The sequence below is a fragment of the Adiantum capillus-veneris genome, chromosome 6, assembly GCF_014529385.1.
Source record: "Adiantum capillus-veneris isolate H3 chromosome 6, ASM1452938v2, whole genome shotgun sequence".
NCBI lineage: Eukaryota > Viridiplantae > Streptophyta > Polypodiopsida > Polypodiales > Pteridaceae > Adiantum > Adiantum capillus-veneris.
In genome coordinates this window covers 75,919,787-75,938,410 of record NC_140936.1, presented here as the reverse complement: position 1 = coordinate 75,938,410, position 18,624 = coordinate 75,919,787, and the positions used below count along the sequence as shown (strand labels likewise).

The window sequence follows — 18,624 nt, the reverse complement described above, 5'->3', positions numbered from 1 at the left end:
CGACTTGTGCTTTTGTTGCTAGCCCCTGTTATGTAGAGACTCATAGCACAATTTAGGGTCAGTTTGAAAGTATGTAGGTGCATTCCGTGGTTATGTTAATCTCACAAAAACACTCCACAAACGCTTCAGAGAGTTATGGACCTAGACCCGTGGTTGTGTAGAGCTTATGAACACACTCTAGGGAGGGCTTGGGGAGTATAAAAAATTATTCTTGTTGTGTAGAGGCTTACCTCACACTCTAAAGATGAGTTAAGATATAGTAACTAATACTTGTTATGTAGAGGCCTGCCTCACACTATAGCATTTAGCATAGGATTCAAAATTTTTAGATTTTCCCACACTGTAAGTTTGTTTATGACTTAGAACATGATGATAAATACATGGGGCATTCGAAAAAATATCCAACAAATCATGGTTTTCTTTGATGCACTACAAAATCCCAAAGTGAAAGCCCTTCCTAACATGTACAAACGAATGTAGCTTGTCTAGTAGCTGCACACATGATTGAAGGGTAAAGAGAAGCTAGAAGCTCTAGCAAGTGGCAAAGGATTGATGCACAACTAGAGCAAGGTGCAATTGTAGCAGGGGAGCTAGCCTCCACCACCACCACCACCACCACCACCACCAGGACCTTATCGCCATAATTATAGCCAGTAGTGTCACAAGCTATAGCCCTCAATCAAAGTTCTAGCCCCCTATCTTGCATCTACGACCAGAAAGGTCAATTTCCAATCACAAGCCTCACAATTGGGTGAAGGTAGATGAGCTGTGATGAAGCAAGTTCGTGTGCAACATCGTGATTTACCAAATATAATCTATGCTTTCAATGCATTCAAGATATATTTTGCATAGTCCCATGATAGTCCAACAGATCCTGGAGGAAACAACGACCGTCAACGACCAACATTAGGGGTAGATTTTTCCGTGCTACAGACCTTCACTAATGCTCATAACTGGATTTTGGAATGGATGCCACCAAAGCAATGGACACAAGCTTGCCAATCAGATGGTAGCCATAAAGTTTTGAGACTTACTAGTTGATTGATTGTAGTGATTTGGGTTTGTGTTCGCAAACGTAATCACACCTCTATGTAAGATTGATTACACCTCTATGTAAGATTGAAATTGCTCAATATATTCCTACAACTACTCTCCGTCTAATGGCATTAATGAGTTATCATAGAAGTCATGGCATTTGTCTCACTTCAACTCAAATCTCATCCTGCTTTCTTCCACGTACATTTTTTAGCAAAGTAGAGTAAAGTTCCCAAATTTTTGTAATGGTTCAAGTGCCATTGTGTATCATTATTGTTACCTCTACATCCGAATTCCCCTACGTCATCATCCCTATCAACAAGGCTAATGGCACTTCGTATTTCACCTGAATTTACTATCTATTTAGTTTTGTTTCTAGCTCGCGCAATCACTAACATTTCCATGGTCTTTAGTCTCTCTCTCTCTCTCTCTCTCTCTCTCTCTCAATGTACTACTCATTTAAGCTCACAGTCTAAACACCTGAATTTACTATCTATTTAGTTTTGTTTCGAGCAATCACTAACATTTCCATGGTCTATAGGTTCTCTCTCTCTCTCTCTCTCACAGTGTACTAATCATTTAAGCTCACAGTCTAAACACACTCTCTCCCCCCCTACGAGGGCCTCGCAAAAAGAGCATGACGAAAGCGCGTTAGCATCGTGGGTGGCGCCATGCTCAGCAGCACCGTCCCTCGGGGCCTCTCTCCCCACCTCAAGTACGCTCTCTCCTGCATCTTTACCCTAATTTGAACGTCTTTCATGAGGTCTTTTGATTTCTGCAGGCTTACCTGTCTACAATGGCAGCCAAAATCAGCTCCACTTTTGCCTTGGCACTCTCACTCAGGCTATTCTTATCATCAAAGCTCAGGTTTATGCATGGTCTTCTCTGTTTGAGAGAGAGAGAGAGAGAGAGAGAGAGAGAGAGAGAGAGAGAGAGAGAGAGAGAGAGAGAGAGAGATCCATGGCAACTACAAGGGTCTTTGATTTAAATCTGAATGGACTAACTTGAAAGAAAGAATCATCTTGTTGACTTTATATGGAACACAGATCACTGTATAATCACGATGCACTACCATCTGATAGAGAATGTGGCACGGTGTGAGATTACGTGCGACTAGGTGTGTCACTGATATTTAAATTTTAAATTCCCTGATACTAAGACCCAAGATCACTGTATAATCACGATGCACTACCATCTGACAGAGAATGTGGCACGGTGTGAGAGTACGTGCGGCTAGGTGTGTCGCTGATATTCAAATTCCCTGATACTAAGACCCAATGAGGGGGCCTCCGGCTCAAAGTTTGATTGGGATAACTGGACAAAAGAAAGCAGAATCATTTGTAGAGAAACTATCATCAGAGAGAATGTGAGAGTATGGACCATAGCTGATAATTATATGGCTGGTAGCTGTGTTGCATGTAACATTTCCCAGCAGGAAATGACAAACTTGAACTTGAACATTGAAACAAAACGTGCGATGACCAGGAAATGCTGGGTTTCTGTTGGAGATATGTCATCACTAGATGGTGGCATTCTCGGTTGCATGTCATGGTTCTAGGACCAGAATAGCTGTGCATATACTGGGTTTATGTTGGAGATATGTCATCACTAGATGGTGGCATTCTCGGTTGCATGTCATGGTTCTAGGACCAAAATGGCTGTGTATATACTTTTTTTAGTCCATTTGCGTGTTTGTTAGCTTTGATGATGATGTGGCGTAGTTCCAAGGTGATGTGGCACATCTATTAGTTTTTTTGGCCGTTGTCACACTTTTTGATGATGTGGCAGCTTGAGTCAGTGAAAATGAAGGTGCCCTTATTTTTTAAGGATTCTGGGTTACCTTTATCAATACAAAGGGGACACTCTGCCCTTGATTCTCATTATCTAATAATATGAGCACTCTTTTGTTACCGAGTTATTGCTCTTCTCTCTCTGTCCTGGCACTTTTGTGAGTCTGTTCGCAGACCGTGCATGTCCAGACACTTAGAGTAGATGCATATCCTTTGGTTGCACATAGCATGATCATCAGATTACCATTAGAACCCATTAGAAGCATTTTTTCAGTGCACAGACCTATTTTCCCTATTTTAGCCATTTTTCACTTATTATTAATAAGTGACTTTGTTGGGAAACTAGGTAGGGCAAATTGGCTAAGCAAATATATAAGAAAACCTAGCGCTAGCACTTTCTGGCAGAAGAAGCAAGGAGAGCATATGCAATCTCTTGCAGTAGGCCCTCTAGCGCGACTTCTCAAGCAAGAACCTTCCCCAAGAACCCAACGTTTTCTGCAAATTCAGCCCTCAGCCTAGCGTTTTTGGATCCTTCAACTAACGCCCGCAAACAGCAAGATTCAGCTAGCGTTTTGTTTTCAGATCGCTGCAGATCAGCCCCAAGATTAGCTAGTGATTGCCTTGTTGCAGATCCCTACCGCAACGGTGCTGTCGCAAAGGAAAACCTCAGCACGCCAGAATTTTTTCAGCTTGCTGTCCAGCGTTTTCAGCCATAAGAAACAGCGTTTTTCAGCCCTAAGAAGCAGTGTTTTTCTCAGCCATCAAGTTAGCAGATCAACCCCCGACTTGATGCAACAATTACCGATTCGCAGCATTCAGTTTTCAGCCTTAGCATCGTCATCATCGTCCTCACCGTCGACATCGACATAACATCACTTAGACTCACAACATCAACACCTTGTATCAGATTTGTGCTATCAATAGCAATAGACCGCTCTCGCTATAGAGACTGGGGCCTTCGGAGGAGGGTTTGACAACATTCTGGTGTCGTATTCTTCTCTCTCTATCTCTCAGTCTCATCACCTTCACAATGTTTTCCACTTTGTTTGTGACCACTTGCACTCTCTCACTAAAGGAACGGAAGGCTCTCCCTTCCGTAAGTGAAAGGAACCCTTGAGCACAGTTCGGAGCACTCATCTTGAGCAAAGTTCAACATTCACTTCCGGTGCACCTTACATATAGTGCTTTTCGATGACAGCTTTCGAGGCTTTGCTTTTTGGACATTCCGTGCATTGTTTATAAGAGCCCTGAGGGTCACTCTCTGAAAGCATATGGATGAAGAGTCTCAAAGAGTTGGACCAACACTTTGGACCCTCTGGGAGTTGTACCTTGTGAAGCAATAATAAAGAAATACCGGAAGGGGTCCTAGTCTTTGGGGCCAGAGTATTTGGGAACTCCACTTGTAAGGTCTAACAAAAGTGAATGTTAAAACTTTGCTCAAGATGAGTGCTCTGAACTGTGCTCAAGGGTTCCTTTTACTTACAGAAGGGAGAGCCTTCCGTTCCTTTAGTGAGCGAGTGCAAATGATCAGAAACAAGTGTTAAACACTGTGAATGAAGGTGCTGAGACTGAGAGATAGAGAGAGAAGAATACGACACCAGAAAAGTTGTCAGACCCTCCTCCAAGGGCCCCTCTCTCGATGGCGAGAGAAGTCTTTGCTATTGATTGCACAAATCTCGTACAATGCTCTAAGTGCAATGGACTTGCCGACGATGTCGACGATGATGAGGACGGCGACAAGACGGACTGAAATCTGAAAACGCTAAGGGCTGAAATCTGCAAAGCTTGTATTGTTGAATTTTGACTCTATGTCGGTGACGAGGATGCGACGACGACGCGTTGAAAACGCAAAACACTGGCTGATCTGGGGTCTAAATCTGAAAACGATGGACTGTCGTATGGCTGAAAACTGATCGTTGCAGATCTGCAAGAATCTGCTAACGCTAGGGCTGATCAGCTGCGGGGGAAACGATGCGGTGAAGACCTGCTACCGCAAGGAACACGTTGCGATGTCGTAAGGCTGAAATCTGCAAAATGCTAGGGCTTTAGGCTGATCCAAAAACGCTAGGGCAGATTTGGCTCTGCTGCTGAAAAACGCTAGCAGATCTTGCAATGTGCAAAAACGCTAGGGTTGATCAGGTCTTCTTCGTCTTGGTTGAAAACGCTATGTTCCCTTGCCGGTCTTGCTGAGAAGGTGCAATGCTAGAACTTGGTTCCTTGTTGCCTCTTCTGCCAGAAAGTGCTAGCGCTAGCTTTTCTTATATATTGCCTTAGTCAATTTGCCCGACCCAGTTTCCGAACAAAGTCACTTAATAATAATAAGTGAAAATATAGTTAAAATAGGGAAAATGGGTTCTGTGCACTGTAAAATGCTCATGATGAATTCTGACTGTAATCAAATGATCATGCTGTCTGCAACTAGAGGAAATGCAACTACTCTAAGTGTCTGGACATGCACGGTCTGTGAACAGACTCACAAAGGTGCTAGATGTAAGGTGCAGCGGAATGAATGTTGTATTTTCTCAAGATTAGTGATCTTTATTGCTCAAGGTTCCTTGTAGTTCCTAGGGAAGGAGAGAGCCTTTTGTCTTGTGGAGAGTGCTATGATCACGAACAAAGTGAGTGGATATTGTGCGTGCAAGTGAATGAGATTGAGAGAAGGAGAGAGAAGAGATACGACACCCGAGAGGTTGTAAAACCCTCCTCCGAAGGCCCCACTCTCGTCGACGAGAGTGGTCTACTTTGATTGCACAAAGGTGTACAATGCGAATGCAATGGATTGATGCAATGGGACTATGCCGATGACGACGACGATGATGACGACGACGACTTGGTGGCTGAAATCCGTGGTCTTCTAATTGCTGATTTTCGGGACTGTTTCGGTGGCTGAAAATGACTGTTTTGGCTGCGTTTTCTTGGGCTAAAGATGGGGAAACTTCTGCAACTAATCTGGGATGTATCTGCTACTTTTCATCTGCTGGAAATCTGCGTTTTGTCAAGGCTGAAAATCTGCGTTTTTGCTGCTGAGATCTCTCGCTGAAAAACGCTGAGATCTGCAAGTGCTGCTGGCGTTTTTGCAAGGAAAACGCTGGGGCTGAGGCTTGTAGGTCGCGGGAAAAACGCCAGAGAAGAAGCTTATGGCGATGCTAATGCTGTGGAAGGAAAACGCTGAGGATGGGAACTTGCCCGGCGAGGATGGGATCCAAAAACGCTGGGGGTGCTGGGGGGTACTGCTGAGAAGTTGCCTGTTGAGCGGGAAGCTCGTCTGCCAAAAAGTGCTAACTTGGGTTTGCTTATATATTAACTTAGCAAAATTGCCCTACCTACTTTTGTTGGAAAGTCAATTAAAAAATAATAAATGAAAATAACCAAAAATAGGAAGATAGGCTAAATGCACTGGAAAATTCCCCTAACTGATGCTAATGGATTTTGATGGGAATTCCGATGATCATGCTGTGTGCAACCGGAGGATATGCATCTACACTCAGTGACTGGGCATGCACGGTCTACGAATAGACTCACAAAAGTGCCAGATCACTACTAAATCTAGACTGACGGACTGACTGAACCCTGATCATGCTGTAGCTTGTCCACGGACACATAGGGTTGGATGTGTCACGTGACATCCCCTCCTTTTCAAAGTGAGGTACTGGTACCGAACTGTATGGCGTCGATGGAGATCGCCAACAGCATCCGGAATCCTGGAAGGGACTCTTCGCCGGCCCACTCTGATGTGTGGGTCGAGCGGTACTTGAACTTCATAAAGGTCTGCAACGCTTGCTTCTTTGGGCCGCGCCGAAAGCGACAAAGTCTTCTGTGGCTCCTTTGATGCTTCAACTTCGTCGAGTATCCTGCTTCTTTCGTCTTCAAGAATCTCCATGGCTGAAAATTCCTGAAACCACTTCCAATACAAAACCATGAACATACCTATACCATGTAAAGTGAAGGAAAAAAATCTTGTCTTCTCTAAAGACTGTGTATGCAATGTAGATGAACACAGAGCCGGAGTGACAACCCGTTCATCAAACACATGCAAACAATCAGATCGAATCTTTTCTGTTTGATCGAAATCAATCAACTGTGGCAAATCACAATGGAAATGCCCATGCTGGGTGCTCATACTATCATGGGCTCTTTCGGAAACTGAGTCATACCAAGGAAGAGACATGGAATGTGACTTCCTTACATACATACTTTTCAGCTTTTCATGAAAGATCCGTATACATTCGTGCTCATCCATGAGAGAAATGTGCTCAACATACAATATGTCATGCCTAGGAAAAGGGATCACATAACGATGTTGACTAAAATACAGGAAACCTTCACGAATGAAACACTCGCACAATGCGTGCATATCAATTATGCGAACACACAATACTTCCTGTGAGGGTTCTTTGGACCAAGGCTTGAGAGCCAAGATCGATCCTTCGTGATTGATCGAATGTGCAACGAGGTTAGTGTCGCTAGAAAAAGCATCCACTAACACCGCATCCTGGTGAACAATCACATCTTTTTCATGCAAGTCATCATGCTTGTCTTTATCATCCAAATCATCATGCTTGTCTTTATCATTCAATTCATCATGCTTCTCATAATCATGCAAATTTTGTGTGTCATGCTGTGGAGACAAAGAGACTGAGAGAGTCTCCTCCTTCTGAATCCTTCCACTCTTGTCCTGCATATTAGCAACGAGAGATGGAGAAGGAGCAATGTCCATTCCATGAAAGACAATAGGAGAATCGCTGTCGGCATTGAGAGTTATAGTGTTAGCCGCAAAATTTATGAAAGCATCAGTTTCACGAAACCATCGAATGTCCAAAATCATATCACATCCTGAGAGAGGAGAAACAACAAATCTTTTAGTGAAGGCAGTTTGTTGAATTGCAAACAACACATCAAGGCATTCCTCTGTGATGAGAGCGTCCATACCGGGATGAAAGCCAGAGACCTCGATAGGAGATCTCGGACTAACCTCGAGGCGGGCTCTCTTAACAAGAGGAACTGATTACATCATGCATACTACCTGGGTCAAACAATATGACAAAACGGTGCCCCCACGTACGACCATAACATTTAATGAGAGAATCATCAATGGGAGGGTCCTGAGAAACTTTGGGCACAATCGTGTTATCATTCATTGCATTGACAGATGTAGTGGGTGGTATGGGTTCTTTAGATTCATTTGATTCAAGCTTAGGACATGTTCTTTTTATGTGACCCTTAATGTGACGATGAAAACAACGACCTTCCTTAGAATAAGTGCTTTGTTCTTCCGAAGTGATGTATCCTCCTACAATTCCTTGTGCTACCTTTTCATCTGGAGTAAGCTTAGGTTTAGCAATTGTGTTAGCCTTACCCTTAGATTCATTGGAAGAATTCTTGGATGAGATATTGTTGGTAGATTGGTTAGAAGAGTTATCATTCTTACCATTCTTACCGTTCTTACCGTTCTGAGGGTTTTGAGAAGTCTGTGAGGTACTTGTGGAAGTCTTGTTCTCCTTAGGCTTCCCTTTGTTGTGCTTCATCTCTTGTGCGAGAGCAATTGCTACCGCCTTGTTGAGATCGATTGGATCGAGTACCTCGACATCGTACTTGATATACTCGTCCAATCCAAAGAGAAAAGCCTCTTTGCGTTCATCATCCGACATGAGTAATTGAGTGTCTAGCTACAAAACACGATTAGAGAAAGACATAACCGGCATACCATTTTGCTTGAGAGCGTGCCAATCGTCCTTCAATCATGCGAGGTACTGAGGTGGCATAAACCGCGCCTTGAGCTTGTCTTGGAAATCAGCCCAACTAAAAGAGGGGCGTGAAATTGTCGGCTGCCTCTAGGTGCACGACTAGCTGTGCCTCTTGCCATGCGTGGTACCAATTAATGGCATCACCGGCAAGGTACATAGCTGCCGTCAAAACTTTGCTATTTCCTGTCTTCTTAGTTGTCGCAAAATAAGCATTAAATTCATGCAACCAAGAATGAATAACTGTAGCATCCATCTTACCGTCATACTTACTGAAAGTCAACTTTTCTGTGACTGGATGATTGGAATCCCCGTCGTGGCTTGTGCCACTTGACGAACTCCCACGATCTTTGGGTGGTTCGGTCTTTGAGGCTAGGACTTGGGCAAGCAATTCTTGAGTGCGTAGCTCTCATCGAGCTTCACGCTCGGCCTCTAAGGTTGCGGCTCGTGCTGCCGCTTTCTTCTTTCGTAGTTCTTTTCTTTCTTTTCTTGCGTCGCGTTCGCGTTCTAAAGCAATGCGATTTTCTTCTTGTTGTGCGGCAAATCTGGCATTTCTGTCGTCGCGCTCGCGGTCCTTGGCTGCTTGGTCTGTGGCCATTCTTGCAATTCTGTCGTCGCGCTCACGGTCCTGAGCAAGACGCTCACGTTCCTGAGCAAGGCGATTTGCTTCTTGTGTATCCATCATGGCCATCATCTGCTTGACCTCCATAGGGTTTGGTGCACTTGGTGGTGTAGATGGCGAAGGGGGAGGGTTGAAGAAATCATCTCCGGGTGGGGACGAGTCTTCGTCGCCTCTCTTATGCTCATCACCTGTATGCGAAGTATTCATTCCGCTTCAGGTGACGACCATGCACTATGATCTTGGGTTCTTAAGTTCGCGAGAAACTTGGGTTCTGAGGGTCTTGGTTCTTGGGTTCTTGGGTTCTTGAGGTTCTTGAGGTTTTCTTTCGCTTGCAAATCGCGTTGGAGAAGGATCTTCTCTTCACCCGAGTTCTACCCTTTTCTGCGGGCACACCCCTTGGCGGCCTTGTGCTCACACCAAGGTTGCTTTTTCCCACCTCACGTCGATTGGCCGGCCGCTAAGTGCACGGACCGCTCTCAATGAGTGAAAAGAGACACAAGGGGAGGCTGGACAAGCCCTTCTTTCTTGGGATTCCTGTCACTCTTCAACAAAACACGATTAGGAATCGACACGCCCAAGCGAACTTGGGTTCGTGCGATCGCAACAAGCAAAAAAAAATTCTTGTGGTTCTTTCCTTGAGTAATGCAGAACACTTCCAAAGCTCTGATACCAATGTAAGGTGCAGCGGAATGAATCTTGTATTTTCTCAAGATTAGTGATCTTTATGCTCAAGGTTCCTTTTAGTTCTTAGGGAAGGAGAGAGCCTTCCGTCTTGTGGAGAGTGCTATGATCACGAACAAAGTGAGTGGATATTGTGCGTGCAAGTGAATGAGACTGAGAGAAGGAGAGAGAAGAGATACGACACCCGAGAGGGTGTAAAACCCTCCTCCGAAGGCCCCACTCTCGTCGGCGAGAGTGGTCTACTTTGATTGCACAAAGGTGTACAATGCGAATGTAATGGATTGATGCAATGGGACTATGCCGATGACGACGACGGTGATGACGACGACGACTTGGTGGCTGAAATCTGTGGTCTTCTAACTTCTGATTTTCGGGACTGTTTCGGTGGCTGAAAATGACTGTTTTGGCTGCGTTTTCGTGGGCTAAAGATGGGGAAACTTCTGCAACTAATCTGGGATGTATTTGCTACTGTTCATCTGTTGGAAATCTGCTTTTTTGCTGCTGAGATCGCTGGCTGAAAAACGTTGAGATCTGCAAGTACTGTTGGCGTTTTTGCAAGGAAAACGCTAGGACTGAGGCTTGTAGGTCGCGGGAAAAACTCCAGAGAAGAAGCTTATGGCGATGCTAATGCTGTGGAAGGAAAATGCTGAGGATGGGAACTTGCCCGACGAGGATGGAATCCAAAAACGCTGGGGGTGCTGGGGGGTACTGCTGAGAAGTTGCTTGTTGAGCGGGAAGCTCCTGCTGCCTCTTCTGCCAGAAAGTGCTAACTTGGGTTTGCTTATATATTAACTTAGCAAAATTGCCCTACCTACTTTTGTTGGAAAGTCACTTAAAAATAATAAGTGAAAATAACAAAAAATAGGAAGATAGGCTAAATGCACTGGAAAATTTTCCTAACTGATGCTAATGGATTTTGATGGGAATTCCGATGATCATGCTGTGTGCAATCGAAGGATATGCATCTACACTCAGTGACTGGGCATGCACGGTCTACGAATAGACTTCACAAAAGTGCTAGATCACTGCTAAATCTAGATTGACGGACTGACTGAACCCTGATCATGCTGTAGCTTGTCCACGGACACATAGGGTTGGATGTGTCACGTGACACTAGAACACTTCCTAAGCTGAATTGAACCCTAGTCATGAAGTAGCTTGTCTACATGCACATAGGGTTAGATGTGCACGTGACATCCCCTTCTTTTTAAAGTGAGGTAATGGTACCGAACTGTATTGTCACGTGACACATCCAACCCTATGTGTCCGTGGACAAGCTACAGCATGATTAGGGTTCAGTTCAGTCAAGTCAGTCTAGAATAGGAAGTGATCTGGCACTTTTGTGAGTCTGTTCACAGACCGTGCATGACCAAACACTTAGATTAGATGCATATCCTCTGGTTGCACGCCGCATGACCATCAGATTCCAGTCAGATCCTACAGTAGCATTTTTACAGTGCATAGACCCATTTTCCCTATTTTTGACATGTTTCACTTATTATTTTTAAGTGGCTTTTGTTGGAAAGTAGGTAGGGCAATTTTGCTAAGTTAATATATAAGCAAACCAAAGTTAGCACTTTCTGACAGAAGAGACAGCAGGAGCACCTTGCTCAACAGGCAACTTCTAAGCAAGACCAACACCCACAGTAGCCCTAGCGTTTTTAGCCATCTGAGGACCTAGCGTTTTTGCATCAGATCAGCCTTGGCATTTTGTGCACAGCAGATCAGCCCCGGTGTCATCACGGCACAGCAGATCAGCCTAGCGTTTTGCATTTGCAGAACAAGGCGACAGCAGAACCAATTTCAGTCCTAGCGTTTTTGGTTTGCAGCACAACCTCAACGTTTTTGCAGATCATCGCGACAGAATCAGCCATAGGACCAACGTTTTTAGTTTTCAGCCCTTAGACATCGCAGATCAAGTCCAGAGCCTCGCAGATCTCACCTTCCCGTAGCAGTTCCTCGCGGCACGGTCAGATTCCGCAAGGTTTACAGATTCAGCCCGGAAAACGCAGATTTCAGCATCTGCGTTTTCAGTGCGGCGTCGTCGCATCGTCGTCATCGACATAGAGTCAGAATTCAGCAGATAAAGATTTGCAGATTTCAGCCATTAGCGTTTTCAGATTTCAGCCCGTCTCCGACGACGATTTCAGCATCTGCGTTTTCAGCGCGTCGTCGTCGCATCGTCGTCATCGACATCGTCACCGACATAGAGTCAGAATTCAGCAGATAAAGATTTGCAGATTTCAGCCATTAGCGTTTTCAAATTTCAGCTTGTCTCGTCGTCGTCCTCATCGTCGTCGACATCGTTGGCAAGTCCAAGCATTGTAGAGATTTGTGCAATCATAAGTAGACCGCTCTCGGAGGGTTTGACAACATTCTGGTGTCGTATTCTTCTCTCTCTATCTCTCAGTTTCATGCACCTTCATTCACAGTGTTTATCCACTTTATTTGTGTCCTTTTCACTCTCTCACTAAAGGAACGGAAGGCTCTCCCTTCCGTAAGTAAAAGGAACCTTGAGTACAGTTCGGAGCACTCATCTTGAGCAAAGTTCAGCATTCATTTGCTGCACCTTACATGTATGGCGTCGAGGGAGATCCCCAACAGTGTCTGGAATCCTGTGGACTCTTCACCGGCCCACTCTGATGCGTGGGTCATTCGATACTTGAACTTCATAAAGGTCTGCAACGCTTGCTTCTTTGGGCCGCGCCGAAAGCGACACAGTCATCTGAGGCTGCTTCAATGGTGCAAGAATTAGAGAATTTTTTTTGCTTGTTGCGGTTGCACGAACCCAAGTTCGCTTGGGCGTGTCGATTCCTAATCGTGTTTTGAAGAGTGACAGGAATCCCAAGAAAGAAGGGGTTGTCTAGCCTCCCCTTGTACCTCTTTTCACTCATTGAGAGCGGACTGTGCACTTGGCGGCCGGCCAATCGACGTGAGGTGGGAAAAAGCAACCTTGGTGTGAGCGCAAGGCCGCCAACGGGTGCGCCCGCGGAAAAGAGCAAAACTCGGGTGAAGAGAAGATCCTTCTCTAACACAGATTGCAAGGGAAGAAAGAACCTCAAGAACCTCAAGACCCCCTAGAACCAAGACCCCCAAGAACCCAAGTTCCTTGTGAACTTAAGAACCCAAGACCACAAGAAGCAGAAAGAAAGGCCTATGAAGAAAGTATGGCAGCCATAGATCGTGAATACGACGCTAAAATGGAAGCCATAGAGCGTGAGCAGCGAGAGAACAAAGAAAGACAAGCAAGATTTGATCGGGAGAACAGAGCAAGAATGCAAGAGGTGTTGCGACTCTTTTCTCAAGTGTAGGCACAGATGCAAGAGATTCGGGAAAAGGAGACTCTCTTAGTCTCTTCTTCTCCCAAGCATGACACACATGATTTGAATGATGATGATAGGCATGATGATTTGAATGATAATGACAAGCGTGATGATTTGCATGATCAAGATGTGATTTCTCACAAGCATGATGATTTGCATGAAGATGATGTGATTGTTCACAAGGATGATGTGTTAGTTGATGCTTTTTGTAGCGAAGCTAACCTCGTTGCAGATACCATCAATCACGAAGGATCGATCTTGGCTCTCGAGCCTAGGTCCAAAGAACCCCTTCAGGAAGAACCGATCTTGGCTCTCGAGCCTAGGTCCAAAGAACCCTCACAGGAAGTATTCTGTGTACAAATGATTAATCAGCACGCATTGTTCGAGTGTTTCGTTCGTGATTGTTTCCTTTATTTTAGTCAGCGTCTTTATGTGATCCCTTTTCATATGCATGCCATATTGTACGTTGAGCACGTTTCACTCATGAATGAGCACGAATGTATGCGGATTGTTCATGAAAAGCTGAAAAGTATGCATTCAAGAAAGCCACATTTTATGTCTCTTCCTTGGCACGACACAATTGTAGAAAGAGCACATGAAAGTATGAGCACCAAGCATGGGCATTTCCGTTGTGAATTGCCACAGTTGATTGCTTTAGACCAGAAGAGAAAGATTTGATCTCATTGTTTGCGTGTGTGTGTTGAACGGTTTGGCACTCCATCTATTGGTTCATCTGCATTGCATGCACAGTCTTTGAGGAAGACAATATTTTTTCCCGTCCCTTTACATGGAAAAGGTATGTTCATGGTTTTGTGTTGGAAATGGTTTTAGGAATTTTCAGCCATGGAGATTCTCGAAGAAGAAAGAAGCATGACTATAGACGAAGTTGAAGCATCGAAGGAGCCTCATAAGACTTTGTGTTGCTTTCGGCGCGGCCCAAAGAAGCAAGTGTTGCAGACCTTTATGAAGTTCAAGTACCGCACGTCCCCCACATCAGAGTGGACCGGCGAAGAGGCCCTTCTAGGATTCCGGATCATTGGCGATCTCCCTCGACGCCATACAGTTCGGTACCAGTACCTCACTTTGAAAAGGAGGGGATGTCACGTGACACATCCAACCCTATGTGTCCATGGACAAGCTACATCATGATTAGGGTTTAGTTCAGTCAAGTCAGTCTAGAATAAGAAGTGATCTGGCACTTTTGTGAGTCTGTTCACAGACTGTGCATGACCAATGTTACCATATACATGTGGTAGTGATGTGTGTGAACACACTAGGACCGCCGGGGCATTTTTTTTCCTCTTTAGGAGGTTTTTTCCCCCGAGCATTGTATATACGCCCATCACTCTAGGGCTATCTATCTTTCCATTGCACACCAAGTAACACACTCTCTATTGTGTGCCTTGAGCTTCCTTCGTCTTCTCCAAGCTATGTCCGTTTCTCTGCAACCCTAATTCCAACAATTGGTATCAGAGCTGGTTACGTCCTCCCGGGCTTAGTCGCCAGCTGCTCCAGCACACGCCTGCTCACTTTCTCCGATTACAGTGAGGTTTGGCGAACGTTCGCAGGTCGACAAATATTTCGGGTGAGCTCATAGAGCTTAGTCTGCTCAGATTTTTGATTCGGGTTCATTTCGGCCTCCGTTTCCACTACAGGCAGGTCTGCACAGGCAATTTTGTCATTTTGTGCAACATTTCTGTCAGTGCCGAGTTCTGCATAACAGGTGCCTTACGACTTCTACGGTTTGTGCTATCTAGCACGTGTTGTTCCCACTCCGTTTCTCCTATTTTCAGGCAGTTTTCACATCAGGTGCAACATTTACCATGACTGACAACAACATAGATGTCTTCAAGATGTTTGCTGCTGAGGACAGGTTGGATGAGGACAATTACCCTATGTGGGCTTATATGATGCAACACGTTCTTGTGTCAAAGGGCGTTTGGAATATTGTGCAGGGCATTGATGTACGTCCTGGTTCTGAGGATGTAGGCGATGTTGAGGATGTTGCATGTCTTGCTGCAAGGATTGCTGCTATTAGAGTTGTTTTGCCTACGACAGAACAAGCTTGTTGAGATGTAAAGGATGCGCAGGCTCATGCATTGATTGCGTTGTCTGTGAAGCGCACCATTGTTCCTCACATCTGTTCAGCAAAATCTGCAAAACAGGCTTGGGATATTTTGGCTGGTCTTCATGCAAGTCGCAATGAGGCTAAAATTGCTTTGCTACGTAAAGAGCTGGAGTTGAAGATTATGCATGAGGAAGATGATATGGACACTTTCCTTGCTAGTGTAAAGGATATCAATGAGCAACTAATTTTTGCAGGTGAAGTCATTTCAGACAGTTCCCTTGTGCAGACTGTTCTTGATGCCTTACAAGAGTCTTACCAGACTTTTGCTAGTACTTGGAGACTTATGACCCAAGGAAATCCAGAAGTTGTCAAGTTTGATGCATTATGCACATTGCTGTTGCAAGAGTCACTTTCCAGAAAAAACAGGACTAGACAGCGTGCAGTTGAACAGGCTTTTATTGCTTCTCAAAGAAAGGGTGGTAACAACAATGCAGCCACTTAACCGGCTGGGATGCTCCACCTCACGGAGTCGGGTGTGTGAGTTGTAATTTCAAGTTCCTACTCTCTCAAAAAAAAAAAAAACAATGCACCCACTTCTTATGGTTCTGCTACGAGTGGCAAAACTTCTGTTCCCAATGCTGCTGCTGGTAACACTTCGTTAGGCAATTCTGGTGATAAGGGAAAAAAGAAGATGGGTTGCCATTATTGTAAAGCTAATAATCACTTGATTAAGTTGTGTCCTAAGTTGAAGGCCAAAGAGGCTAAGAAGAAAGAGGGTGGTTCCACTACAAATGCAGCCATTGTTGAGTCCTTTGTGAAAGGAGACTGTGTTGCTGATGTTTATGCAGAATGGGCTTTTAGCGCAGAGTGCACTTACAATCCTGCTGTCCATGATGCATGCTTGTCAGTTTTGTTGCATATTCACATGTGTGGTATTTTGACAGTGGTGCTACAAAGCACATTACCTCACATCGTGAATTGTTCACCTCTCTCGAGTCTGTCCCTCATGGGAATTCAGTCACTTGTGCCAACAATGCCTCTTATCCGGTTCAGGGAGTTGGAAGGATTGTGCTTACTGCTGCAAATGATAGTTCCTTCACACTTGTTGATGTACTTTATGTACCTGGGATCAAGAAGAATCTCTTGTCTGTATCCGCACTTGCTAGACTTGGACTTGTAGTCAAATTTGTGGATGACAGATCTACAGTTCATGATCTCAGTTTTGGTGATGAAATTGTCGCATCTGGCCTTTTGTGCCGTGTGTTGTAGAAGCTCACTTTGTATGACAAGTGTTGACAAAATTTTGCAAATGCTGTTACAGATTCAAGAGCTATTTCAGATGCAAAACTTTGGCATGCACGTCCTGCGTTTGGAGAAAAATGATATGGTTGCTTCTTTGCCGCCTCTTGAAGCACCTGTCAAACATGTTTGTGAAGGTTGTATTTTGGGTAAGATGCAACGTTCTAAGTTTCCAAAGGATGGTTCAGTTCGGGCCACATGCAAGTTGCAGCTTGTGCATAGTGATGTTTGTGGGCCCATGCAAACTCCGTCCTTGGGCAATTACCTTTACTTCGTGACTTTCATTGATGCTTACTCTAGGCATGCATGGATATTTCCGCTTAAAGCGAAGTCCGAAGTTTCTATGTGCTTCAAACAATTTCTGGCTATGGCTGAAAATGTCTTGAAATGTACTATGGGCACCCTCCGTTCCGATTGAGGGGGGAGTGTATGTCTCATGAATTCAATGCATTTCTAGCTAGTCGTGGGATAAAACACCAATGTACAGTGCCTTATACACCTCAACAAAATGGTGTTGCTGAGAGGAAAAACAGGTCACTTACGGAAATGGCACGATGTATAGTCAAAAGTTAAGCTTTGCCGCATTCTTTTTGGCTTGAGGCCATCATGTGTGCCACTTATGTACTAAACAGGTGTCCTATGAAAGCTTTGTAGTCTATTACTCCATATGAAGCATGGCATGATAGAAAGCCTTCTATTGAGCACATGCGTATTTTTGGCTGTTTGGCATATGCTTTGGTGCCACAAACATAGCGCAGAAAATTGGATGATAAGGCTGTTAAATGTATTTTTGTTGGTTATAGTGCTGAAAGCAAAGGTTACAAGTTGTATCATCCGCAAACAAAACGTATTCTGGTTTCACGGGATGTAGTGTTTGTGGAAGATTCTGTTCAGCCCTTGCTGTCATGTACTAGAGATAGTAATGTAAGCTCATAGGACATTTATGACACTTTGTTGCCTCTTTTCGATGGTGGAAATACGAATGGAAGTTCTAATGAGGCAAATGTACAGCCTATGGGGGTTTCTGAAAATGTTACAGATCAGCCTATTACTGATGCAGATGTACATGATGTACTTGATGAGGAAAAGGTTGAAAATGAGCAAGCTAGAGGTATGCCAAAATGGCTGGTGCACACTTTGCGTGACAGTAAATTGGATGCACCTTTGTCTAGTCGTACTCGTTCAGGCTCTCGCCATGCATCTTATGCATCAGATTGTTATGCTTTGGCTATGTCTAGCTTACATGATGTTGAGGAGCCTCTGTCTTTTGATGAAGCACATAATTTAGAAAATTAGATGGCTGCCATGCAATCAGAATATGATGCACTTATAGAAAATAACACATGGACTTTATCTGATTTGCCTCCTGGCAAAAAGGCCATTGGTACGAAGTGGGTTTACAAGTTGAAATACAAACCGGATGGTGAGATCGATCGCCATAGGGCTCGACTTGTTGTAAAGGGTTATGCACAGCAAAAAGGCATAGATTATGAAGAGACTTTTGCTCCCACTTGTCGTATGACTACTATGCATTTTCTATGTGCATTGGCAGCTCATTTTGGTTGGGATGTACATCAATCAGACATTGTTACTGCTTTCTTGAATGGTGACATATTTGAGGAAGTTTAGAAGTTTATGTAACGCAGCCTCGCGGTTTTGTCATAAAAGGACGAGGACAAAGTGTGTAGATGTAAGAAGGCTTTGTATGGGTTAAAGCAATCTCCTCGTGCTTGGTATGAGAAAGCTGACACTCATTTGGTCAAACGAGGCTTTCATAACAGCCCAACAGAAAGCACATTGTATGTAAAGCGTGAGGGTGATGTACTTCTCATTGTGGTTCTTTATGTCGATGATTTGCTGATCACTGGACCAAACGAGAGACATATTGCTGAATTTAAGGCTGATTTGAATGCTACTTTCAAGATGAAAGATTTGGGGTTGTTGCATCATTACTTGGGTATACAGTTTAAGCAGTGCGATGGTGGTATTGCCTTGTGTCAGAAAAGTTACATAGAGACATTGCTATGTAAGTTTGGACTTGAGGATTGCAAACCTATTGCCACTC

At 44.3% G+C, this 18,624-nt stretch overlaps 1 protein-coding gene across 2 annotated transcripts in view; it reads left to right on the top strand.

Moving 5' to 3' along the window:
* Positions 1-1,590: 1,590 nt before the first annotated feature.
* LOC147455722 (histone acetyltransferase TAP1-like) overlaps positions 1,591-18,624 on the top strand; it is a 40,422-nt gene continuing 23,388 nt past the window's right edge. The window contains exons 1-2 of one of the 2 annotated variants that reach the window (XM_086514420.1): positions 1,591-1,750; positions 1,799-1,902. In XM_086514420.1, coding sequence (XP_086370546.1) covers positions 1,707-1,750; positions 1,799-1,902 — 148 coding nt within the window. In that variant the 5' untranslated portion in view covers positions 1,591-1,706. The remainder of the gene's footprint in view (positions 1,751-1,798; positions 1,903-18,624) is intronic. The other variant, XM_086514421.1, reaches the window with a different exon arrangement.